Raw genomic sequence first — 27,250 nt, 5'->3', positions numbered from 1 at the left:
ATGCTTTGCGGTAGCCATTTTTGCACGAGGAGAAATGGAATGTATTTGGTGAACTCATTAGGCCAATTTTGCCGATTGTGCAAGAGCATTTAAAGAATCCTGTTTAGTCTCTCTGTTCCCAGGATAGCAAATAAAATGAAGTAATACAAATCAAAAACTGTATCGTAAATTGTTGTAAGTGAAAGGATGAATTTTTGGAGAGTATACTACAATGAACTCTACCACCGGGTATAAATATAGCCTTTCGTTTGATAGCAAAAGGGAATTAGCTGGCCAAAATTGAAAGCAAATGATTTTTACACTCGTGAGGCCATGGGAGAAGAGCTAGTTTCGAGCTAGTTGTAAGAATGAGTCATCGAATTTAGAAAAAATAGCTTTAGAGTTGTTAGTCGGTGGAAGAATCGTAGAACATCAACAACTAAGATAATCTGCATATAATGGACAAAAAGTACCAAGCCTGCGTAAGCTAAGCAGGACAAAACGACATCCAAAATTATCTATCTAAAAAGTACCTTCTACATCGGCATTGAAATAGTGTTTGACTTCGTCTAGTATGAAATTAACTTCGCTTTCCCGCGGGATTGGTGAAAAGGTGGCCTCACAAGGAGAATCCGTGGTACCAGCGATTGTCCTTCCTTCCCAAGGGAGAAAGAAAATTACTCTGCCGTCACTTGTTGCTGGATCAAGAAGTCCCATGTTTTTTGGGCTTTAAAATGGAGAAAAAGGCACTTTAAAGAAGAGAACAACAGCAACTGGTTGTTAACATTGAAACTTAAAGATAAAAGATTACTTGTTGACACTAAAACTTTGAGATTTGATTAAACTCAACAGTAAATAATAAAATAACATTAGTATCACGATATAATGCAATATAAAAAAATCAATTACTGCACTTTCAACATAATACAATGAGTACACAATATGATATACTCTTCTTGGTCACATAGAGCAAAAGCAACCATTGGATAAGTACTAGCAACAGTGTCAGCAAAGTTACTGTTAATTTTATAGCGTTGGGTTGGATAAATTGGTGCTTAGACGCGAGGAGCCTGGTGGCAGCAAATAACAAAACGTGTGTATACCCGACGCCACCAAATGTGGGAGATTTCCTTTCAAAACAAAAGCCATTCAATGTATAAAGGAAAGCACTAATACCTGTAGTACTCAGGCAAAATAATATGGACCCCGGCACTTGTCTGACATATTTTTGCAGTACTGTTTTTGGCCATTTTTCTCACACTATCAGTGAAGGGACCAGTAGCGTTAATAACAGACTTCGCATGGACATCCCACTCTTCTCCTGTCTCGGTATTACGAACTCTAGCACCACATACAACTTCTTTTTCTTCATTATCTTCAAAAAGACAAGAAAGTTCATAAAAGTGAATGTGGCTTTGAAAAAAACAAACATTTTACAACATATTGGTTAAAAGCTTTTTCCTCTGACACTCCTCAGAGCATATAACGTCAGAATAAGGTAATTCTCCACGACAAAGAAACATTTGCTAAATTGGATGATGTCGAAACATAGGACAAAATGGCCAAACTAGAGCGGAAACTCCAAAAACGTTTGTAGGAACAGGTCAACTAAAAAGTGTTGGCTACAGAAATTTATGATAGGATAAGACCCACGGGCTCTCAACGACCATAAATGTATGGCCTCTTTAAAATACACAAGCCGAACGTCCTACTTAGACCTATCTTGTCTAGCACAATATGAACTGGCTAAGTGGCTTTTTGAAGTTTTGGACCCTGTTCATAAAAAGTATTCAAAACATTGCATCAAGGATTCCTTTAAGTTCGCTGAGTTCATGCAAAACTTGAACATCGAAAACGAAACATCTTTCATATGTTCTTTCGATATTAGTAGTCTTTTCACAAATGTCCCTTTGAATGAGACCATCAAAATATGTGCCGACGCTTTGTACCGGAGCGAGCTTAATAGCCCACCATTCCCAGAGGAAGTATTCATTGAACTGATGGAAACTGCAACACGTTCAGTTGAATTCAGCTTTAACAATGAAATGTACCAACAAAAGGATGGTGTCGCTATGGGTAGCCTTCTGGGACCTGCCTTGGCCAATATTCTTGTTGGCTTTCATGAAGAGCGTTTACTCGACTACAAGCAAAAGCCAGGTATCTATTTTCGGTAAGTGGGTGACACATATACTATTTTCAAAACAGAGACTGAGTGTGATATTTTTCTAAAACACCTTAATAGCCTACATCCAGCCCTCCAGTTTACGTTTGAAAAGAAAGAAAATGATTCCTTGCCATTTTTAAATGCTTTGGTCGAAAGGTCTAACCTTGGATTTTTTATCAGTGTATATAGCAAGCCTACTTTCACCGGTCAGTACATACGCTGGAATTCATTTTGCCCAAAACAACGCAAAGTCAATCTTGTCTAAACTTTAGTACATAGGGCACTGATGATCCGCTCGAAATCTAAACTGCACGCTCAACTGGCTATCCAGAAGACGTCATTTTATCTTATACTAAGGAAAAGATCGCAAGTTTCTCGGCTGTTCAAAAGTTTGGTCCGCAAAAGTGCCCAGGTTATTTGAAACTACCATGGATTGGTAAGGTAACACTTCCTTGCAATTCGAGAGTCAGATTAGGCAAGCCATAACAAAATGTTTCGTTGCTGTCAATCCTCGTATTGTTTATAGCACAAGGAGAGCCCTTCCATCCATTCAAAAGGATTGCGCTCCTACCAACCAAAAAAGTCCCGTTGTTTATGAATTCACGTGCCAGTGTGATCCTGGCTACGTAGGATGCATAACCCAAAGATTGGGGGATAGGATAAAACATCATGTTCCTTTCAACATAAAAAGCAAAACTGTCCCTCAAGAGAACAGCCTCCTCGATCTTGTAGGTCTAGAAACACTGTTAAAACAAGTGATTCTGCCATTGGTCAACATCTTTTAGACAGCCCAGATTGTGCAAAACTCTATAATGACGACATGTTTCGGATAATTGGCAGAGCCCGGTCGTCCTTCCATCTAGCAGTTTTGGAATTGATCTACATACAAACGAAAAAACCGCCATCGTGTAGACAGAAGGAGTTCGTTTTCTTTCTTGGACTCCAGTGGTAATTTTTCTTTAGGCACGCGGCACTGATTGGTCAACCATACCGGTCTTGTGCTTGCTGTTTTCTGATTGGACTCCAGTGGACTCCAGTGGTAATTTTTCTTTAGGCACGCGGCACTGATTGGTCAATCATACCGGTCTTGTGCTTGCTGTTTTCTGATTGGCCTATTTCGATCCACAACTGGGCATATATTTTTCATCGTGTTCTTTCGGACCCTAATTCTGACAATTTCCACTTTTTATGCCATCACACAAATTTTACACAAAGGTAACAATTATTATCCGAGAGCTTTTTCTCAATTTTCTACCAGAAATATTTCCGAAGTAAAATTATTAATGGTTGGTTCGCTCGCTGAGAAATAAGGAAAATAAAATAATTCCTTTTAACTTAAGTGTAAAGTATTATCACCTACTCTAAGAATTTAAATATAAATTTTCGCATCCACAGGTTATAACCTCAGGGACCTTTATCAGAATTATCGCTACACTTTAAAAAGAACACAATGGACACAGCAGGACGCTGTCTAAATTGCCAATTTGCAATGGAAAAGAGTGAGTACACTGTCAAAATCGAGCGTGTTTTAGAAAAGTATCTCAAATTTTGATAAACGTGGTTGATGCCTCAACTTTGTAAGCATGCTACTGCATTATAACAATTTATAATGTGATTACCAGTTCTAGTTGTCTTTTTTAAAAGGTGTACCACCTCTACATGGTTGAGGCATGTAGCTCCATTCCGGATAGCGGTTAATGCCAGCGCCAAGTTTGTCCGTGAATCATTATGTTGACCTACGATACAAATTTGTCGAATCTTACAAAACTGAAAAAATTTCATAAAATTCCCCACCATCTTGAAGCTACCGTCAATTCTCCGTACTTTCCACGAGTATGTTTCGCCCGACAATCAATAGAGAATTAAACATATGATAATAATGAAAATGCATTTATGGTACAGTAGAATTTGAAGACGGCACGAAATTGCGGAAGCACACTGAAGTCCTTTTTGTCCGACACACTACAGAGTATAAACCTCGAATAATGACCGAAGTTAAGCTGAAATTTTATACCCAGGTGTGAACTGAAAACAATGTGAGAGGAAAAATAACACTTTTGATTGGTTATATTGTTTTTTTACCAATCAGCGACCACTAGACTCTTCCCTAGTTAAAAAGTCCACGAGAGAAAACGAACTCTTGCTGTCTACACAAGTTTGGATCCTTTGTTTTGATGTAAACAGATTCTAAAGCACCTAACTAAAATAACGACCTTGCCCGCCTAATGATTTTGAAATTGTTGCTACTAAAATTTTGGCACACTCTGTACTTTTGAGCAAATGTTGACCAATTGCCGAATCACATGTTATTTGGGCATTTTGGTTTTTGCAAATACGCCGTGGCTATTGTCTTTTTGAATCGTTTTTCACCTTATGCTTACTTTCGGTCACTATCCGACGCTTATACTCTGAAGAGTGTCGGATGAGAAGTACTTTAGTATTTTATCTTTCCGCTATTTCGTACAATCTTCAAATGATAAAATGTATGCGAAAACGTATTGGCTGCATCATATTTATTACGCTGCATCTACACACTAGGAGTGTCAGACAAAAAGTACTTTAGTATTTTTTGTTCTGCTCTTGTGTGCTACCGTGAAGTTTTGCAGTACCAGGAGTTTGTTCGAATATGGTGCTTAGACATATCTTGGCATATAAACTCCAAAAGAGAAAGTATGTAGATAAGCAATCCTATTGTAATCATGTAGCTGTATACAGACGCTAAAGCTACTGTCTTAGGGCCTGTTTATATGGAGAAAATCATCTCACTTTCCAGCCTGTGCGGTGAGAGGTGAGATCTCAATCTTCTACTTTTTACAAAACATTTAGATTTATTTTATATTCTATTCTTATTTAAAATTATATTCTATTATTCTATTCATTTAGATAGATTCTATTTAAGATTTACAAAACATTAAATCATGAGAACCTTATATTTTGTCTGAACTATTCCAGAGAAAAGAGATCAGATATAATCTCAGAATAAAAGACACCGTTTCGCTTCCAAGCACATCCACCACGACCTTTGGCATCAAGTCCTTATGTTTTAGGGGTAGCATACTCTGGAACTGCATGCCAGATGTGATAAAGAGCAGCGAAACGATAGCTTCCTTTTGCAAAAAACAAAAGCATGGACTGGTGAAGGATGCAATTCAAATTATGCTGTCTATTATATATATTATGTTTTGGTGTATTTAGGTTAAATAGTTGGTTTTTAGAGATAGCACTGCATGGGAGGGTGGATCTCACTGAGATGGGATGAATTTTTCCATATAAACGCTGGAAGGTGGGATGAAGCTGGAAGATGGGATGAAATCTTCATATAAACGCGATCAAATTTCATCCGCCTTGCCAGGCCACAAGCTGGAAGGTGGGACGATTTTTCCATATACAGCTGGGAGGTGGGATAGAATCTGCATATAAACATTCCACGATTTCATTATCCTGCCAGATTATGGCCTAAGAGGTGAGCAAATTTGCTCATACAAAAAGGCCCTTAAACTGTACATAGTTAAATATCATACCATCATAATAGATTACAGCACCGCAGAGGTTCTCACGCTTTAGCATTGGAAAAAGTTCTAAGGTCTTTTCTTTGTTCACATAGTAACTACTTTTAACGAGACGCTTGCCGGCCACCAGGTCGTACATTTTGAGACCAGCCCAGAAATAGGGTACTTGCCACCACCTAAAAATGAAATACATATAGCAATTATAACTGAATATTGATCAATAATGAATAGAGATATTTCAACTGAATATTGTTCAGTTTTGAAAAGAGCTGTTCTAAAAGCACCTGAAGCTCAAAGAAGAATAATTAATCAAAATATGAATAAGGTAACGCGTGTACGGAATGAATAACTTTTCGGCGTAATTAGAAAAAGTGACCGTGAGGTATCATATTTTGGCAGCAAATCGATACATTTATTGGGAAAAGAATACAATAAAAAGAAGTTTACTGTTTTATAATAAGGTCGAAAATCCAAAAGGCAGCATTAAAGCCATTATGTAGACAACTATTTTTGTAACCAGTAGTTCTGAAGAGACATACATCAGATAATCACCCTTTCAAATAAGATAATAACACCCGATGAATTAGAAGGGAAGGGTGGAAGGTTGAATCATGACATGTTCCAGATCCAACTGTGTCTGAACAACAGTGTATTAAAATCATTGTTTCCCGGGCTGTCACAGTGTGCTCAAAGCCGTATAGGCAGGGTTGTACACGATATTCGGTGTATATGAATTAATATTCGATTGTTGAATGATGCAGATGACAAGACATACTTACTTGTAAACAGGCAGCATAATTGGCAGCGGCTCAGCTAGATGTGGAGCGACATTTAAGAGGTTGGCACGCTCGTGAAGAGCTTCCTTTACCATTTTGTACTATAGCACAGAATTTAGACTTCAAACAGAATTTCAATAAGAGATTAAGTTTCAAGAGATAATAGGAACATACTGGGCTCATATACAGGGAAAACATGATGCTGTTTCCAAAACAAATCCTAAAACATATTTGGACAAGAAAATCTTCAAATGAACTGCCAATTAAAAGTATTTGTTGCTTGGTTTTACTAAAAGCAATGATATTGCAGATTTCAAAAGTTTTTTTGCAACTATAAATAGCCAGTCACAAATATTCATCTGATTTTTCCATAGACCGGTAACTGATTTGAAGACACATATCAAGGTTACATACCTCTACTATATCAAGGTTAAAGACAGCTTTTTGAAGGTATCGGACACCCCCATGTATCAATTTTGTGCTTCGACTGCTTGTACCACAAGCATAATCATACTTCTCTACCAAGGCAGTCTTCAGTCCTAAAGAGTTTTCGAAAGAATAACAATAGCAGTGGAAGTGAAATAGCTTAACAGGTGATTGTGATACCAAGAAAAAAATGCTACAATAACAAAACTTCTGTAAGGATTTATTTAACTTTCCTTAAAAACGTTGGAATTGGTTAAAAATCATTTTAAAGGGATAATCCTCACATTGGACCAGGGATTAGTGCTATGCTCTCATTTTTGTCCAAGGTTGGATTAAATTATCCTCCTTGCTATCAATTTTGACCTTCAAGTTTATAAAAATATTACTGATCAAGAGATGCCAATATGAGAAAAGACGTGCAATTTGGGCTTTTATTTTTGGTACAGATAGCATGATTTTGGAGTTTGTGTTCACTGTAGCAGTGCCCATTGTGTCTTTTATGGGCCAAAGCAACAAGCGTACACGTGTGCATCGGCCTTAGGTATGTATGAAATTTTTGTTGGCATTCTTTCTCATAATTTCTTTCTCACATGCTGCAAGACAACCTGAAGTGGGACTGCGGAGATCAAAGCTTTTTGCAACCCTGCCTACCCAACCCATGTCTTGGTATTTTTCGGTTTTTACTGGCAGATGAACCATGCATTTATTTTCTTTGTGCATTGGTCAAAAGCCAAATGGTTTTCAAATTTCGTATGAGCAAAATTTTGCTATTCAGCAAAGAAGGCCTTTATCTCTTCTTCGCGATGACTTCGCACGAACAAAAATAAGTAATGGTTCATTTATTGCTTTTTTTGCGATAGGCACACCGATTGCTCTAGATGATGAGAGAATACCATCTTCAATCAGGTGACACGTATGGTATCCCAATCCTAATATTAAATAGCAAATTCATTGAACCAATTATATACATAGCATTTTTAAATTATGCTCACAGTCAGCTGATGATCAAAATTTGGCTAAAGCAAATATAAACGGCCAGGTAGAAAACGCAGAAAACGTGGAACAACCTTGCGAAATCGGCTGGGACAAATTTCCGCGTTTTCAATTTTGAACCAGGGTGAAAATCGAAAAAGCGGATATCGGTCCCAGCCGATTTCACAAGGGGTTTTCCTACACAATCGTGCCTGTGCTTGATAAGAAAAGGCGGCAAACGCAGAATTCTCATTCCTTAAAAAAAGGTCTCATATTTCAATTCTTGAAACAGCTCTGTCGCTTTGTTAATGTATTTGCATACTAGAAGCTTAAAGCAAAATTTTACTTTTCAGCATGTTCCACGTGTTAGATCTGGCCAATATAAACAAATGGAACAGCCTTGTTGCAAAAACATTTGGAATAAAAAAGCCATGGTAACAATACATAGTTACTCCCAACGGAAAAAAACTCCTGATATATACAAATGGCACTTCTGATGTGACTGCATTATCAGTAAACAGGTCACTGACAGGTTCACTAGAATGATGTTCACAACTACGAACTACCACCCTTCTTCCAACGCAGCAGTTCAATAAAATGACTGCTTTTTGCTGCATTTCTTGGTTTTTGTGCCGTGCCAGAGCCATCATTGACCATGGGCTCAGCAGTGGTACATTCTCCAGCTTATATCTAGCTACAAACCTCTCTATTCCCTCATTATCACAAATATTATTGATCTCTTCATATATTTATTTCCATTTTCAAGTTCTTCGATTACAGAATGTGCACTTCTCTTATCTTTAGCACACAAGGGTTTACTGGAAATGCAGACAACTTTCCCAAGGTCTTGTAGCATCCTTTGTTTTGGTACAATCCATATGGCATCATTTGTGTTAATTTTCCCATGGTCACAATCTTGGTATATCACATATTGTTGATCAACTCTCCTATACAATTTCCTTACCGAAAGGCTAAGTTAGATATCAAGTTGGCACACATTTTGCACACTCTAGAATGCAAGCACATTCCATACACTTCTATGTTCCTGATCCCTCTTTAGACAATGGGAGCAGGCAATAAACAATCAAGTGGCAGAATTGGCACCAGCTTTCATTGCATTGGGGGTTTTCAGTAAGAGGGCACCTCACATATTCCTTGTGAGGGAAGGGCTATGACCCCATAAATGTTTAAGGGAAGTTTATGGGCATATTGTTATCTTAAAGATTTATAGCCCGTTGTTTTATTCACATCATAGCATTTTGAGAAATCTGGAAAATTGATGTGATGTGAACTCCTAGATCCACCCTGTTCCTTATGTCTCTCTTGCCAAAAAAGCAGCATAATTTTGCAGGCTCAATATTTTAATGTGAGGCCAAAAAAGCAAACATCAAAACTGTACCAAGAAGTTCAACAGACAAAATAGTAAATCAGAAGGAGATAAGGTCACATTTGCATGTGCTTTTAAAGGGGATAAACTGGATTTAAAAAGTAAGAATGACTACAGGCCCTCCAAACGCAATATGCTCAGTGGCAAGAACAATATTGATGGCAAAAACTGCTGCCTGTATAAGCCAAAGAAACAGACAAAAGTGACCTCATAAATGATTCAAATAAACATACCCCTTGTCACAGCATCTAGCGCAACCCCACATCCAGTGGCACCACCTCCAATGACAAGAACATCAAACTCACTTCCATTTTTCAGGTTACTCAGCAAAAGTTCCCTAACAAAAAGATGTTTTTAAAAAAAAGTAATTTTCAGATGATAAAGCAATTTTGGCAAAAAGTAAAAACTAGGATATGTAATATATTTAGTTTAGAAGATGTGATCACATTGGCAAAAAATGGCCTAAACTGAAATGAAGACCCTCTTCACCTCTTTACAAACTGCAAGGAGTCCTAAAAACGTGGATATAAAAATACCATGGATTTAAAATACATGAATTTCAAAATTAAAGGCTTATTATGGCAAGTTTAAAAATTTTAAAAGGAGCAAAGTTTGACTTGGATGGTTTGACACCAGAGGTAAGAGAGGGTTTATGTCCTGTACATCTCACAAGCAACTTTTCAAATTGATTGAACTATGAAATTATTGGGTTCAATCACAAACAACAAAAAGCTAAAAACGTCTTTGAAATACTCTGACCAGCAAAAGAAGGATGATAAATAATCAGAAGGTGTCACTTGTAAATGTTTTAGATGAGATCCCAAACATAATCAACTATAGAAAGTACAAATAACCAGCCTTTGGTACTGTCTAATCTGAAGATAGAAGCATTAAATAGCAAGTTCAAGTATATTTTTTCTGACACTTTTCAAGAGTATAAACATCACAAAATTACCAGAAAGGTAAGCAGAAATTTATATCCAGGGACCAATCAAAAGAAATGCGAGTAAACAATGACATATTGTTTTGTTCCTGACTTTTGACCATTCAGCGACCACTAAAGCCTACTTTCCATTGAGCAAAATACCGTCACATGAAACCTGTGAATATTTCGAGTGACAATCATTTATGCTTTCCATTGCAGCAAAAATTTGGCACTCCACAATCATTCCTGCCAAATTTCAAAGGATTCAAAATGGCTTCAATTAATCAAAGATTGCTTTTAAAATTGCCTTCCATAAATTTGTTGCAGATTGTTGCGCTTCTTGTGCAATTTTACTATTTTAGGCCATCCTCTGAATAAAACCGGCCAGATCCAGCCCAAAACTGTGTACTGCAAAGTGGATTCCCTCTAAAAATTATGGTTAAAAATGTTTAGGCCCCTCAAGGAGGGCCCAGAACATTTTTAAAACTGAATGCCCTAGATTGGCTAAAAATGCATTTCTGAGACATAAAATGATTGGAATATGATGTGAAAAAACACCTCATGGAGGAATGAAATTTACATTTACTTTTAAGTTTTTTTAATAAACATAATGCATAGAGAGTCACAACTAAAGCCCTGTTTACACTACACAAACTAACCTGGGTTCGCCCTAGGTTAAAAGTAACCTGGGTTGAACCCTGATGCGTTTACACTGGAAACTGTCAACTTTGTGGTGTAAACGGAATCAAGGGCGAACCTGGGTTAGTTTGATATGGATGCATGCGGAACAAAGACAAATAGAAGGTGAGGATAAACAAAATGGCGTGCATTGTGTTTATGAACTTTACAAAATACAATAAATCCACTTCACAAACAATTATTCCCAGTTTTCTTGTCAGGCACTTCCTCATTTAAACTAGAACAAAAACTTTTCTTTGCTTCACTTTCGTCAGTTTTCTTTAACCAGTTTAGCATTTTAAAGGAAATAGTCAAATAGAATTTAAATAAGTTTCATAACAACTGAACTACTGCAGTCATTCAGCATTCCAAGGATAGATTCAAAAGACCAATTCGACTTACGGCCTCATTTTGAAAAATTCTTCAAATTATTTTGTACAAAATTTTTGACCTCAGATTTGGATTGTGAGCAATGATTTTAGTATACTTGGAAGTTTTCATTATGGTATTGCTCACGATATTGATTTTCTTAATGTTATTCCAGTGTTTTCATAAAATTACTGACTTGCTCATCAGTAAATGATGGACTGCTATATTTGAGTCATTTAAAATATTGGCTAATTCAACTCCAGACATTATGTCAACCTGAAAACCATATTCCGGGAATCCTTTAGCTGTTTAAGTGGCAAAGCAAGGTTTAAAAGATTCGAAAAACCTTTCAATTTCAAGGAAATCCTTCCACTAATTCCTGATTTCAAGACCACAATTTGGATTTTCAAAACCCCTATTATATAAGCAATATACAGGACCTTACTAAATTAGGCACTGGTCCAACTTATTGCATTGTTTGCGGTCATGATATTGTGGTCTGTTGAGAAGAGTGTTTATGCTTGGTCAAGTTTATTCAACAAATTCCAAAAAATTATTTTGCTCTGTGGTAGTATTGTTTTTACGTTCTGAGGGGCTCTATAAATCACTCTCCAAGACTTGATGGAGTGCCTTTCCGGGCAAGGCCTGATGCTCACCTGCGTAAGAGATACATACCTTGTTGGGAGTGGTAGCTGCGTACTTCCTACAGTTGATGCAACATTGAGTTCATTTAATGCCTTCAAATCTTGATTATGTGACTAAAAGATAGACAAATAAGACTATGAGAGCAAACCACACTTTTTTTGGCTCACATTCTGTTTTAAATGAACAAATTTTGAAAGAATATCAAGGCTATGTTCTTGGACAGACCATCCACCTCTCCAGCTTAATGTTGATATTCTTGCTATTTACGGCCATACACCCCAAAATTGAATGGAGGGAGGTCATAGTTAAAAAGAAATTAAGTAAAGGTAGGAAAGGTTTGAAATTTAGCCCTTCTTTTACCATGTTTATTGTGCCACTTGAAAAGATTTAAGAATTCTTTCAGGCTCACAATCAGAGGCAGCAGTGGCAGTGGCCTCCATTGCCCTTGCAAAAATTGAGTATTTCTCTCCATTTTACTGTCCCAGTTGCCCTCTTTGAGTGCAGGGTCCCCTATCCATCAATCAGTGTATTCTTGTCTCAGTGTTTTTGTATCTATGATCACATCATGGCTACTATTAATGCATTCGCATGAACTTTTCAATGATCATTCCTATTTGGCGCTCCATACTCAAATACATTTTTCTCCAAAAGACCCCAAAAAATAATTTTTCTCTATTTTTTAATACTTTTCTCATATTTGAGACCCAAAAAATGAAAATTTAATATAATCAGAAAAAGTAGCTGTACAATTGACTGGCCCAATAAATAACTTAAGCACAAAATATAGACCCAAAAAATTGCATGAGCACCCCTGTCACAAATAAGACGAGTGAGCCTGGTTGATTTTTTTTGTTTATTGCACAGCAGCAAAGCTAGTTGTTACTGCACGCGTTACATGCATACCTCATCTATACGTTCTTTCAATTTCAACGCTCCATAAGCTCCAAGAGTGAATGTCCCAGCTCCTGCTGCAACCCTCAGCATATCGCTGGCAATATTTCTGTTGAAATTGCGGCAAGTATTGAAGAATTTGTGCTGGGAACTTTCAGCAATGTACCGCAGTTTATAATCCTTCAACTATTATTTCACTCTGCCAATCCTCGATTTGAAACCGAGGACGATGTTGAGTGACCAGTCGCGAAGAGCATGGTGGCCTAAAATTGGAAAACATTTAATTACACACTAATAAAATGAGTGAACATGCGAAGTTAGAGGTGAGTTTTAGGTCTCGAAAATTATGTATTAATCGTCAATATACATGCCTTTGATTAAATTACCAGCGTTTATTCCTTGCTTACGCCAAATACGGTAAGAATTTTACCAAAGTTTTGGCACATTATAATTCCGTCGATTCGATGCAACGATGATGAAAAAAACTCCCGCTCGACCCCGAGCGAGCACCTTAAAATGTGGTTGAGATGTTAACTTGACTTTGATGCAAGTATTTTACAGAGTAACTATACTGAAAACTTTGCAGGTCACAGTCCCTATGATGTTGACAACTTTCAGTAGGTTATTCCTCAAAGATTCCTAAGAATTTTCAAAATTTGTAGATGAATAAATGGAACCCTGCTACATGTTTTTTCGACGAGTCACTGATATCAAATATGACAGCTATTACATTAAATAAAGTTAAATTATTTGGGGGCAATACTAGAGTCAACTTGCCACAGATCTTATTCTAAATATAACTCTGAGCTGAAGGAGAAGGATTATTATGTTTTCTAAGAAATTGTATGTATTTTCTCAGAAATTGCTTTTGTTTTCGGAAATGATAATGTGTTTGACTGGTCTAGGCCATTGCACTTGATAATGCATATAACATTGTATGTACGATAACCACATAATTTGTTAGTTATGAGCAGGTGTATAATTAAACTGGAAGCTAAATTAGATTTAAGCTTGCACAAGGATCTTTGATCCAGACTGGATAGTGTGTCAGGGACGTAAAAGTTTGCTGCAATTGGTCTAGATACTTTGTTCCTTTTTTACAAGCACTCTTTATGTTAGGAGGAATTTAGATTTGAAAAAATGGATCCAGAACAGCTATCGTAATGTTTGCTTGGTTTATTTTTCTCATTAAATAGAAAAATTCATCATGCAATTGAGCTACTTGGCATTCATTCCATTTGAAATTATTTAGAATGGATTGTATTGCACTTTCTGCCACCTGAATAAGTCCCAACCAGTTTCCATATTTATTTCACATTCATCTTGCCTCAGACTTATTTCACATAGTTTTGTTTTGATTTTAAAGATAAATTTTTAGCTTCATTGAGAAAAAATGAATATGGCCAGATTCACTAGAATAATTACAAAAAAGGTTGCAATCTTTAAAGATTGTAAACATCTAAAACTGCTTTGTAAATCATATATACTGACAATTAGCATCTATACCCCATAATGACCTATACCCCAGAAATACTTTAAATTAGAGAGTTTGAAATAACCCTTGATTCAAAAGTATTTCAATCTTGTTGATAATTGAGTAAAGAAAATAGGTTCATGAACATGCCCCAGATTTTTAAAAGAGCAGTCTTTTTACCTGGCATAGTTTGTCCCTAAAGTTTGAGATTTTGTGTCCAGCTACTATCACACATACAGATCTTTATTTGCACGCCTTAGTTTCTTCAGGTAAAATCCTTTTTGAGACATAGAATCTTGACAAACTGCTCTACATTTATAGGCTAAAGGAGATCAGAAGGAGACAAAGGAAAAAACAAGGAATGCTACTGAGGAATCTGCAAGTGAGTGATACAAGATTTGAACAATCTGTAAAGGCATATGTGTAGGGAAGGTCATTACATGCAAGCATCTATCCCTCTGATATATGTTCCCCTTTTTTGATGATTAGGTATAACAATTTGATTTTATTCAAAATCATATTGTTTCAAGGACGTTTTCATGGTATATAGACTCATAAACAGTTGCCTGATTACTTGTCCAGTTCTATACACCAAGTATACAAAAAAGCTTAGACTGTTAGTCAGATTAGACTTTCCAGGACTTGGGCACTGGACAGATTTGGAGGGGTGCTGCATGCTTGGGAAGTCGTGGTGGGGGCCACACACTCGCTAATAATCCCTCAAGTGAGGCCTGGGACACAATTTTTTATAGCAGTGTTTTAATTCGCATCCAATTATGTGTGTAGGTTGGTGGCTCTCAGGTGCCGCTTTGTGGGCGGGTGGTGCCTCTTCCTGTTTCACCTGGTAGTTTTTATTCTTTATATGTTTATTTGATAAGGGGTTGTCATGGGCTATTGCTCTCCGTGGTATCAACATCCCTGTATTGTTTGTCAAGTAATTAGTAGGTAGCGTAATAGGTGAAAATTTTTAGTGGAATATAAAAAAAAGATTTGGCCACTGATTAACAAGACAGACCCGTTGCTCTTTCAATTTCTGACCCTGCTTCTCTTGCAGCTCCAACCTATACTCCCTGGTTCTTCATTTTCTCTTGATGACGTATCACAGACTTGCTGTTTAGATGTGTCATTGATTAGAATCATACCTAAAGAATCATGTTAATTTGCCTATCATTGAATGGATTCGTATTGAAGGTGTCTCTTTACAGAAAATGGTATTGGCCATTGATTTTTTAGCAGAAACATGAAAAAGTCGACTAATAAAGTTATTTATGATTCCTATGTCCTTAGACATTTGTAGTTTAACAATTTACAATCAATTAACATAATCTAGAGTTTTTTTAAAGACAAGCAAAATTTTCAGTTGATTGAAAAATAATCATCAGGTATTTATTTATTCTTTAACATTCAGCAGAGGTTATTCCCAAAACTGAGACAGAGGACAAGGAAGCTGAGGAAAGTGATGTTATAGTGGAAAATGAAACAGAAGATGGCTACAGATCTGATAGGTCAGCTTCAGACGATGGAAGTACAGATGCAGTAACAGAACGGAAGAGAGAGAAAGGTTCAAGTGGGTATGAGGAAAGTGGTGAAGAGGAAGAAGGCATATCAGAAATATCAGAAGGTATTCTTCATAGGAGATATGATTCATGTTGACTGATTTGATCGAAGTGCAAGAGACTAGAAGCATTAACAATTTATATGATCGTGTGCCATTCAAAAGCCCTTTGGTGCAAGTTGAATGAAGAGAGTACAAGTCCAATTTTTATTTCATCAGCCCTCTTGAATTTTCCGAGTTGTACAAAAAATCAATAAAACAGTTAAATTGAGAAGGTACTCTACAAGCTCTAAATAATTAGAGATATAGCTGAAGCTTGTAGGTTTACATAGAATTGTTGGTTTATTACAGTCATATTTAAACTCTGGATTGTATTTAACAATCATCTTAGGTCGCAGGGAAAAACGGGAAGAAGAAGAAGATGAATATGACAAAGAAGCCACTGGGGATGCATCAAGTGGTGATGATATTAGTGAAGGTGTGAAAGAAGATGGTTCTGAAGGTTATGAGGAGGATACAGAAGACGAAGAAGAAAGTAGAAAAGAAGATGGAGCTGAAGGAGATGATGAAGAGGTAGAATTGTGAATTTTGCCTGCTTTTGCTCCTCAGAGTAATTTGGTACATCATCTGTTGTTGTCAAATGTTGCCCAAACTGGCTCTGGGTTTTGGTTTCTCAATTGCTTCTATCGCTTTGCTGCATTAATGCTTCATTTTAATATTTATACCCTCTTCCATTTTATGGTCAATACTGCTTACAATACTTAATCAACTTTTTCACTTTATAACTGCTTTAAGGAACAACTTGAAGATGAAGTCGAAGATGTCAAAAGCGCGTCATTTGTGCCAAGGAGAACTGGTTTTTGGGGACATGATGATCGACATGATACTAAGCCTATAGAGGAATCAAAGTAAGTTTCAAATAATTTTCGCAAAAATTTCAAAGAAACTTCTTCTTGGCATGAATTTAAAGGCTCTTGTGCAACTGGCGTGCTTAGTCTTGATCAATTGAATGTGCTTTGCAGGCGATTTTTTTATATTCTCATAAAATTTACAATGACAATCAATTAAAATACAAAAGCCTAGGGAGCATGGAAATGCATAACAACCCTAAGACTCACACTTAACATAGAGAAACAAATATTACAATAATAAGCTACAAAAGTGATTGGAGTGGTGTCGCCCATCGTTCCAATAGCGTTGCAGATATGACAAAAACCCACAAAATGCTATTTTAAAAGGAGATTGCAAGTCTACCTATGCAGGCGATTGCTGTACTATGAGATTTTTTTAGATACCCGAGACGTGGAAAGAATCGGCAGCTATGGGATAAGACGTCTGAAAGGTGGGAACATGATATGTTCAAAGAGGAGATGCAAGGCCCAAAAGAGTCATGGGAGATTGAAGTATGTTCTCTTTTTAGAAGAACCTCCTGTCTTTTAATATGTGAATTCTTCCTTTAAATTATCTGTTAAAAAAATCCTAATTCACAATTTATTATGTATGTCAACGCTTTCCGACTGTTTGAAGCTATGTTATTTTTTCAAAGATTTAGATTTTTAATGTAAAGAATAGAATCTAGAAAGTCTCGGCCTGACTTAGTTAGTCATCATATTATAATCCCTAAACCTTTGTAAACATACTGCATGCTACGAGCAAGACAACAATCCTACCCTTTCGGTTGTTATTTCACAGAACTTGATTTATACCAAAGAGCTTTTCAACCATGTAGCTTTTCCTGAAGAATATTCCTGTTTTTTATTTAGAGAGGTTCAGTGTTGTGTTGCCTTAATATGAAATGTTGTTTTCAAAAGGAATCGTTAAAAGAGCTAGAGCATCGACAGTCAAACAGAAATCGGAGGCAGTTGGGGGATTTCGTCGGTAATCGACGACGTGGCGGTAGTCGTGGAAGACGACAGCAAAGAGCAGAAAGAGAGGATGGAGACGACGATTCGCCTGATTTCAGGGAAGAACGAGACAATGAACGGCGAGAGGTGCAACCAAGGGGAAGAGGACGTGCCCCACGTTTAAGAGGAAGACCCAGAGGAAGAGCCTCATTTAAAGGAGAAAGAAGGCATGCTAGGATGGACGAAGGCCACGGAGAGGGAGGGAGGATAATGGACACAAGGCAAGAAGAAGTAGAGGATAAGCAAGAAGAAGAGAAGACAGTGTCTAAATCGGTAGATGATGCGGATGGAAGGAGGCCAGCTGTTGAGGAGAATCAACAAGACCTGAAACACCAGCAGAATGATGACGATAAAGCTAAACAATTGGAGCAGCCAAAAGAACATAACAGACAAAGGAAGACCCCTCCAAGAAGGTAAAATGTCACTTTAGGTGATACTTATCTCTGCCTAAATCGTTGTATTGATGTTCGAATGTTGTTTTTGCGAAATACCGATTTTTGCGAATTGCGATAATTCATTGATGACAATTACGGACGGAACTGCTCAGTCTTGAAACTTTCGTTGTTGCACGGCTTTAGTCCAACCTTTGGAGGGGGTGGGGGGGAGTGCCTTAATAGTTTTTAAGGTATGTGGACGTGCCATTATTTAGGGGTACCTTTTCTCTGAAAAGATTTTTGAAAGATTCTTCAGTTTTTGAAATATGTGTGGAAATATGGGTACCATTTGAAGAAGATGCGGAATTTTGGGTACAACTTTTCAAATATTGCAAAATTATTAGGAGGAAATTTAGCATAAACAAAATGAATGCAAAGTACACACAAAATTTGCTTGATGATATTGTTTTGCCTTGAAAAATGCGGAATTATGGGTATAGTTTTTATCATGTTTGCGGGATTAAGGGTCACATTTTGTCAAATATTTGCTGAATTATGGTTCCAAATTTTGAACCAAAACTGCACGTCTCCGTCAAAAGCTAGGCTTTTCTGATTGTCTGCAATGGATTCTTATACAAAATATATATATACAAAAAAACAAAATACAAATGGTGACATACAGAAACTTTGACCTCATTCTTTGCTCTGTATTTAGCCGCTTTTCAGAGAGGAGATCGGGATGGTTGATCGGGACCTAGTCTGTTAAAATTTTTGTTTCAAGATTTTGGACAGCAATCAGAGTTTTAACTTGACAGCACCAATTGTATCGTTATTTTTTTTCGTAGTCCAATAGTTATTTCAATAGGAATCTATCTGTATAATTAGAAAATAATCAGTCAGCTTTATCTCATAGCTTGAAGCTTGTTTCTTTATAACTGGGTCCTTTCAAATTTTGAAGAAAAATTCCCTTTACTACCTATAAGCTGGTTACAGTTATTCTGGTAATGGGTGTGTTATGTTACCAGGACACAAGTTGGTCACAAAGACAAAGCGAATGATAGCCAAGATGCTAAAGGGCGTGCCAAGGGAGTTACGTCACAAAAGGTATCAACTGCAAAGAAGATGGCAACAGAATTTAACGTTGAAAAGAAGCCGACTCCAGACGAGGAGGAGGAAGAAGATCAGAAGCAGGAAGGTGCCGATGTTTTTAAATAAAAATAAAAACTTTCAGAATAAGTCACTATAGGTTGTTTGTCAGCATTCATAAGTTGGTATACATGTTTAGCTATGAAAAACTGCTATTATTAGGTTCATGTACAGGATAGGTTTACAGGCATCACAAGGATTTATTAACTTCCCAGTAATTGGCTCGGCCAGCAATGCTAATTTGCTTCTTATTGAGAATGTGAATTTAGATGCTTTTTCTAGGCGTAAAGGAGCCTTGAATTATTTAAGATTGTATAAAGTTAAGGTTTAGTTTTTATATGATTAATGAATGATCGAAGTACCTCTAAAAGACAACACCTTCCTAAATCTTCAACATGATAATGTAGGGTTGTGAGTTTGTTCCTCATTACTAACTCATGTTGCCATTGATTGCCTCTCCCAGCTGAGTGGACAGAAGGCGTACTTTTAACCCATGGATAAGACCTGTATTGAAAAAATTAAACCCTCGCCACTGCAGCCGAACATTGCTCAATTATCTTACTCGGGAAGCTAGACATATTCATCTCAAACAATACGCAACCTTCAATTAAAATACAGAATGTAATATATCTTATTGTCAGCGTCCTTTTTTTGGTATTAGCCAATGTGTCTCTTACCATTGCACGCTTCTAATTGTCTTCAGCAGTTCTGCTGTAACTCCGTTACTTTGAGCTGCTTATCTGAATAACGAAAACCTTTGAGTGCAAAAGTATTAGTAAAACGTGTTTTAAAAACTTTTATTGTTTTTAATAATGTTTTTTAAATCTTTTGGATTATTAACTTTTCAATGTTTTTGATCAAATTGAAAATAACGTGATGAAAACGGTCATTTTTTCATTCTACAGTCCACGCTGATGAATCGAAGAAAAATCATCCTGCGGCTAAACCAAAGCGGTATTCATCGCAGAGGCAACGAGGCAACGCTTCAGAAGATGCGCAGTATCAAAACCAGGTTGAATCAACTATTCAAGAGGGAGAGTACTTTAACCAAATGTCGCCACAAGGTTTGTTTCTAAAAGGTATTGAGTCAAGGTAATTCGGTTCCAGCGTGATTGTCGAGGTTCGTGTGATGTCAGCATCCGTTGTTGACAACTCGCTCTTGACTGAAGCTGTTTTGTATATCAAAACGAGGCAACATCACGTGATCAGTGTTCGGCCAACCAATAGCATTACAGCACGAAAATCATGACTCGACATATTTGGGTACTAGTTCAATGCCTTTGAAACGTATTTGATCTTTATACGACAGTGTCAACGGGCACATGTAAGCACTGAAACAAGCATTAATCATCCCCAGGCTAAATTTTTATATCTTATCGTTGCATTAAGAAATATATGGTTGAAATGGAGTCCTAACATGCACCAAATTACTTTAACCAAGCATATTAACTTATGATCAATGCTGTTCACACCATAGTGCATGAAATAACTATCAAAATAGTGAATTTCAAGAGGGACCGATTGTCTTCAAAGGGACCGATTGTCTTTAAGGGGACCGATTGTCTTTAAGGCTGAAGCTCAAAGCGATAACTTAGAACCAGAGGTGGAAAAAGTATCAAAACCTGGGAACGTATTTCCCAGAAATTTTTCTGGATGAAAATATTAGCAGAAAGTTTCAAGGAAAAGTTTTGAAGTGTTAAAGTAACTGTAAAAATCTGGTGACATGAGTTAAGTCAAATCAGCATATAATTTTATTTCAACTTGCCTGTGAGCAGCTAAATATGAGCTGCCAATGGACTGTAGGGCATAGTCTCTTTCCATTGGAAACAAATTCTTTGTGCACATTATTTACATTCACCATCTCACAGAAATCTCAACCACTCACCATCAAAAATCTTTTTGGCAGCTGAGCTTTTGAGACAAACCATTGTCTAGACTGAGATTAATATAGGGACTGGAATCTACTTTCAAAGAAGTTATTTCTTGCACTATGGTGTGAACAGCATTGATCATAGGTTAATATGCTTGGTTAAAGTAATTTGGTGCATGTTAGGACTCCATTTCAACCATATATTTCTTCACACTTGTCAAAGATTAGGCTGTGTTAAGCCTTCTCCATAAAATGCACCATACAATGCAAATAATTGTGCCCCTGACTCTTCTGAAACTATGTTTGGAGATTATTGCCTTCTGATTCTGGTTTTTCCATCACGATGATTGACTAAATGCATCAATTTCTGGCTAAATTTGATTTCCCTCTTTATGTGCATTTATACTTCAAGTGAAGCCATATCCAATATGTTGAGTTAGGCCTACTCAGAGTCAGTTTCATATAAACGTCTTGAATTTCTTCAGCTAAATACAGTATTGTAGGCACAAACAGAACGTTTATTTGTCTACCCCTTAAAATCTTGCAGAAAGTTTTGAGCCAGATACTTAGGTTCCCAGAAAGAAAAAATTATTCTCCACCTCTGCTTAGAACAGTCATGCTCAATTCGTTCGTTCTTTACATTAAACCGTGTACTGCTCCTCCCATACGGCAACAATAGCTTCATGGCATGCATGGTTTATCCTTTATTGCTGCTATTGGCATTTAGGAAATTCGTTAGTTCCCTTGTTTGCTATAATATAATATAATATAATATAATATAATATAATATAATATAATATAATATAATATAATATAATATAATATAATATAATATAATATAATATAATATAATATAATATAATATAATATAATATAATATAATGTAATGTAATGTAATGTAATGTAATGTAATGTAATGTAATGTAATGTAATATAATATAATATAATATAATATAATATAATATAATATAATATAATATAATATAATATAATATAATAAATATAATATAATATCATATGATATGATATGATATGATATAATATAATATAATATAATATAATATAATATAATATAATATAATATAATATAATATAATATAATATAATATAATATAATATAATATAATATAATATAATATAATATAATATAATATAATATAATATAATATAATATAATATAATATAATATAATATAATATAATATAATATAATATAATATAATTCATTTTTTTTACAGTAGACGTTCTTTACAGTAGTAGCTAAAAGATAAGCTAATTAAAGGCTACTCTTTATAGGAATAGAAATGATAATATTATACAGTGATATAAAAGCTGTTTAAAAAAATAAATTAAAAGACCTAGGATTTAATTAGATAAATAGTTGAAAATAATCATGTTAGATAATTCATGTCAAGAACCCGACCTGTGCTACAAAGGTTCTACACAGCCTGCAGTTGCAATTATCCTTCCATTGTTTGATCTTTACTTTAAAGTTATTAAGAGTATTTAGGTTTTTCAATTTTTCTGGTAGATTGTTGCAAAGCTTACATCCTAAATAGGACAAGCTTTCGATTCCATGAGTGATGGTTCGGATGATTCTATGAGTGATGGTTGGAATGGTCATTTTTAACGAGAAGAACCTGCTCATTCTCTCTAAATGTTTTATTTACTATATCACGTTGTACGGCCACCTTTGCAAATTCCTCATTTGATCTTTCTTCAGATCTTCAAAGATTGCAGTTCCAGCAAAACTCAATGGCCATGTTACAGTACCAAATGCAACAGATGCAAGCGCAGCTACAAAGCATGCAAACACAGGGATACGACGGTGCACAAGGAGCTCAATCGCAGCAACAACAAGGACATATTCCCCCTAACCAAGGTAAATAATTTGTTAATGACCGTTGCCTTATTATAATGCTACTTTTGACTTGAAAGTTACGTTCAAAGAAATTTTGCCTCAATCAAGAGGGTCTCAATCATTTCTCTGTTATTGTTATTGCTGCTGTTTTGATAATCAATATCGTTTTGATTTGCTGTTTGTCACTGCAGACAAACAATTATGTTTAATGGAGTTGACTGATTGAGTTTTCTAAAATGATATTGATATTCTTAATACTTGGTATACCATTTTCACTGCCTACTAATTTTTGAGTCACGGCAATCACCCATTTTTGAGTCACGGCAACTCTGCTCTCTTCCTTCACCGCTTAACAAAATCAAAACCCTTTTGAAGCTTACTATGGTTTTAACCTATGTTATAATTAAATATATTCTTCCAGGCAAGCTGCAATGTGGAATTATTATAGAGATTTAGGCTGTAAGTAGATAGGTGGAATGTAACCGGAAGAAGTTCCAGATTGTCAATAATAAATCATTTCACGTCTTGATATTTTCAGGTAATTTAATGATGACACCGGTCATGCAGCAATATCTCCTGCAGATGCAGGCACTTCAACAAATGCAGCAACAGCAACATCAACAACAGCATCAACAAGAGCAACAACAACAACAACAACAGCAACAAATGCAGCAGCAACAACAACAAATGCAGCAACAACAGCAGCAGCGTTTGCAAGAAGTGAACATGAATCAATCAATGTCAACAGAAAAGCAACAAGCATCGCCAGATCGAGGAGGTATGTTCATCATCAAAGTATTCTTTTTCACGTATTTTTTGTATCCGTTTTCACGTTTCAGCATTACTTTCAAACCTGTTCATTATCATCCAGCTTTAAGATAAAGGTTTTTATTTTTTTTCTTAGAGTTTGCATTTAAATTTTAATGCGAAGTCTTGTCCTAACAAGATTTCTAAGAGTTGTCTCTTTTGCTTACTCAAATCGATTAGACGAAGGTGCACATATACCAGTTGCAGTAATATCAAAAAATGTGCTTTTTAACCAACGTATATAAGTAAGTTCAAACTAAATGTTCGTAGAAATGCTTTTGCCTCTGGAGAAGGCATATTATTAACCTAATATTCATAACAATTAATAACTCAATTAATATCATCTCAAGAGAGCCATATGGATACCCAAGAAGTAATCCTTTCATACCTCACTAATCGAGTCGTTGCTTTTTTAGGAATAGTTGTCCAAGGAAACGCGTATACAGCAGTACCTAATAACATCGGACAATTCGGCGTTGTTCCGCATCCACCCCCCGGAATTTACTCGCAAGCAGGAACACGGTATTGTTTGGTTTCTTCCTGCAACCATTTCGAATTGTGACATCTTTTCATGCCAGATTATAGGGATGGAATTTAAACATAGGCTTGCGAAATTCTACGAAGCTGTTCCTCTGGCCAGAGCTACTGAGACACAGTAGCGTAGCCAGGGTGATGAGATTGTGAGTGGGGCCAAGGCGAGTTGAGCAAGGGAAAATTGGGGGTCCACATCCTTTTGAACGCCAGAAAAAACCCTTTTTCCAAAGTCCGCCCCCTCTTGCCTCCCCCTCGCTACGCTACTGCTAAGACATTAATAATAGGCACTTCTTTTATATTCCCACCTTTCCCTCTAATCAGTAGAAAGAATTTATGTATGCAAGTCTCCATTTTTTTCTGTAGAGATCTCACCAGACATAGACACTGTTGTTGAAAGTTATCATTGGGAATATTGAATTCAAGATTCCTTTTTTTTATAAAACATCTCAGCTAATCTTTGCCAAGATTACGGCTAAAACTTGAAAACATCTCATTCTAATTTCCATGAATTATCTAGCAATGTTACAGCTTTTGCATATCTTCTTGGCATTGTTGCAGCTCTTACCAAATCAAATTAAAAATGAAAATAGTTCAAAGAAAGTTGACACTTAAATTAGAAATGAAATATTTAACATATGTCCTTTCATTTGCGTTTCTTTTTCGCAGATATGAAAATCCTTACGAGCAAATGATGTCAACAGGGGTGAGAGTGTATTTAAAACTTTTTTGTATGAAAGATGATGCTTTAATTCAATCCATTACCCTTCCTCCTCTCCGTCCTCTCCGTAGCCTTTGTGGAAGATTTCTCGCCTCATTAATTGTTCTATTACCCATTGCTGAATTATTAGTTCCGAATAACGATTGATAACCCGAAATCTTCTGCTGTACTGAAATTCCGTATTGGGTAGCATCGCCATTGGCGCTAAGGATAGTACAGAAAGCTTAAGATAAGCTTTTCTACAAATTTCTTGATCTGGGAAGTGCAGCAAAGACTAATAGTAATATTTATTGCATTATACAAAGTATGTAACAAACTAGCTCAATTAAGCAAGTTTCTATTTCAAAAATCTATATATTTTTTAGCAAATGTTCATAATAGAACTTTTTTAGTTTCTACCCGTCCGTATGCCTTGTTATCACGCACATCTACATGGATATGTTGAGATGCACTAGAATAAAATAAAATTTACACCAAGCTATACAACTATCTTCCACCATCACTTTCCTTTCAGAAACTTGTACACCTGGACTTCATTTTGCTTAAACATTTAATTCAATGCTTGCTTAATCTTGTTTAGCAAATATTTTGAAGCTTGATTAAAAATAAAAGCATTTGTATCAATTGCCTTTAATACCAGACGCAGTTTGCCTTAGCTAGCTTTATCTGGCTATTTTCGCTTCCTTTTTGCTTAAGATAAGCAGTATCCCTAACGAATAGTAGAAATAAAAATAGTCCCCATAGCGATGAAAGATGTAGATCAGTTTTATTTTGCAGTGGTTGCTAGTTGCCAAAGTTTTCCTGTCCCTCATTTTTTTCTCGCTTTGTTTCTAACATATGTTATGGCGTTCATTTTCAAGCCTCCTCCGCAACAACAACCTGGCCTATTTATACCACAGATGCATCAAATGCCAACTCAGCTGATGCAGATGCAAGATCCGCAACGGAAAATGAGATCCGCTGCAATTCCTATTAAACCGCCTCCAGGTATGGGACACCGTAATTTTTTCCACACTCGCACTGATTTTTCTTGAATGAAAGTTGAGTGTGCAACGCTTCAGGTTTCAAACGTGTAAATACAGCAACAGCGTGCTGCTTGCACGACAGTGCCATTTAAGTGCCATGCACGACAGTGCCATTAAGACGCTTTCTTTCTGATTTAGCAAATCTTCAACGCTTTAATAAAAATAAGTTTTGAATCAGTTCCTCTTATGGACTCTAATACTCTTTCCGTTCTACAAAATTGTTAAATGTACAAGGTAGCTAGAATGCTGAATAGACATTTCAAAGCATGGTTAAGAGTGAAGTAGAGTAAATATGAGATGAGAGGAACGAGCGACGAGTTAAGAGGGATGTGTCAATCTAAAATTTTAAAATTAATCATAATACCTACCAATAGTATATGAAAAAGATATGAAAACAAAGGCTGAGGCATAGGGAGACCTTACCATTCACTTACCTTTGTCAAAAGATATCAAGAATAGGCAGTGAAACACGCTGTACGGAGATGGTATGGAAACAATAGTAGCGAATTTGTTATGGGTAGTGATACAATATAATCAAATAACCATTGCAAAACACACTTGGTTATCTTAACGACCCATGAATCAATGTATGGTGGAGTAATCGATTTGAAGCTAGGATAAAAAGTAATCCGATTCTAAATGAATACGCTATCATGTGAACACCTTCTACTCATATGATATTATTTGTTTGGTTTTCAGAGCAACAAGAATCCTAGCGAGATAAACAGAACGTAATTGCAGCTGGTGGAAGTCGTTATGCAACTGAACTGGCTCGTGATAATGCAGTCTCCATGCGGCTTAGCTGTCTAAGCCTTTTGCGGGTTTAGCATGGTCTGGATATGATGAGGGCTAACATTGCATTTAATTTCTATCTCATAGCAACCAGAGCGCAGAACTATTTTCAAACTAGCTAGTACATCAAATATATATTTTTGGAAGTTTCAAGTTGTTTATCTATTATACTACGGGCTGGGTCCAATTTATTCGAGACCTAAAGCAACAGCGCGACATACTTGTTAATGAAAAAAGCTTTTTGTTTTTCTGTCACTTAATGGCCTAATGATAAATGTCTGTATAACCATGCTGAATTTAGAGATAATAAATAATCCACAACGATTTCGTTTTAATCTCGCAAGGAATTCGGATCCTTTCCGCTAAAATTATATAAGTCTTCTCATTAAACTGTTCCTTAGATTCAAGGCAAACTTTTGTGAAATCGATTTTGCATTTGGATATTGCAAGGAACTCGCAATGAAATTCTC

At 36.2% G+C, this 27,250-nt stretch overlaps 2 protein-coding genes across 3 annotated transcripts in view; one reads left to right on the top strand and one right to left on the bottom strand.

Moving 5' to 3' along the window:
• LOC135681817 (glycerol-3-phosphate dehydrogenase, mitochondrial) overlaps nucleotides 1-12,935 on the bottom strand; it is a 20,173-nt gene extending 7,238 nt beyond the window's left edge. The window contains exons 1-9 of the mRNA XM_065196445.2: nucleotides 12,734-12,935; nucleotides 11,861-11,943; nucleotides 9,447-9,550; nucleotides 6,843-6,967; nucleotides 6,432-6,529; nucleotides 5,665-5,828; nucleotides 3,763-3,879; nucleotides 1,156-1,354; nucleotides 513-706 (exon numbers count right to left, since the gene is read on the bottom strand). Of these exons, the coding sequence (XP_065052517.2) occupies nucleotides 513-706; nucleotides 1,156-1,354; nucleotides 3,763-3,879; nucleotides 5,665-5,828; nucleotides 6,432-6,529; nucleotides 6,843-6,967; nucleotides 9,447-9,550; nucleotides 11,861-11,943; nucleotides 12,734-12,814 (1,165 nt within the window). The 5' untranslated portion in view covers nucleotides 12,815-12,935. The remainder of the gene's footprint in view (nucleotides 1-512; nucleotides 707-1,155; nucleotides 1,355-3,762; nucleotides 3,880-5,664; nucleotides 5,829-6,431; nucleotides 6,530-6,842; nucleotides 6,968-9,446; nucleotides 9,551-11,860; nucleotides 11,944-12,733) is intronic.
• Nucleotides 12,916-27,250, top strand: LOC135681815 (uncharacterized). Of its 2 annotated transcripts, none has more exons than XM_065196444.2 (15): nucleotides 12,916-13,044; nucleotides 14,517-14,577; nucleotides 15,607-15,816; nucleotides 16,142-16,323; nucleotides 16,546-16,658; nucleotides 17,042-17,153; nucleotides 17,562-18,067; nucleotides 19,054-19,223; nucleotides 20,080-20,238; nucleotides 22,767-22,925; nucleotides 23,443-23,682; nucleotides 24,128-24,233; nucleotides 24,912-24,948; nucleotides 25,824-25,950; nucleotides 26,688-27,250. In XM_065196444.2, the coding sequence occupies exons 1-15, from the start codon at nucleotides 13,021-13,023 to the stop codon at nucleotides 26,702-26,704; spliced, it is 2,223 nt and encodes a 740-aa protein (XP_065052516.2). In that variant the 5' UTR covers nucleotides 12,916-13,020; the 3' UTR covers nucleotides 26,705-27,250. The 2 variants fall into 2 exon arrangements, with proteins under 2 accessions (XP_065052516.2, XP_065052515.2); XM_065196443.2 differs by having other exon boundaries at nucleotides 15,604-15,816.

This window comes from Rhopilema esculentum, chromosome 12 (assembly GCF_057945365.1).
Source record: "Rhopilema esculentum isolate cy_ngs chromosome 12, ASM5794536v1, whole genome shotgun sequence".
In the NCBI taxonomy this organism is placed as follows: domain Eukaryota; kingdom Metazoa; phylum Cnidaria; class Scyphozoa; order Rhizostomeae; family Rhizostomatidae; genus Rhopilema; species Rhopilema esculentum.
This window is presented reverse-complemented; position numbering and strand designations above follow the sequence as displayed.

Coding starts and splice junctions, on each gene's coding strand:
- LOC135681815 (XM_065196443.2), top strand. CDS start 13,021: ATGAGTGAACATGCGAAGTTAGAG. Junction 13,045..14,516: donor GTGAACATGCGAAGTTAGAG/GTGAGTTTTAGG, acceptor CTACATTTATAG/GCTAAAGGAGATCAGAAGGA. Junction 24,234..24,911: donor TACTCGCAAGCAGGAACACG/GTATTGTTTGGT, acceptor TCTTTTTCGCAG/ATATGAAAATCCTTACGAGC.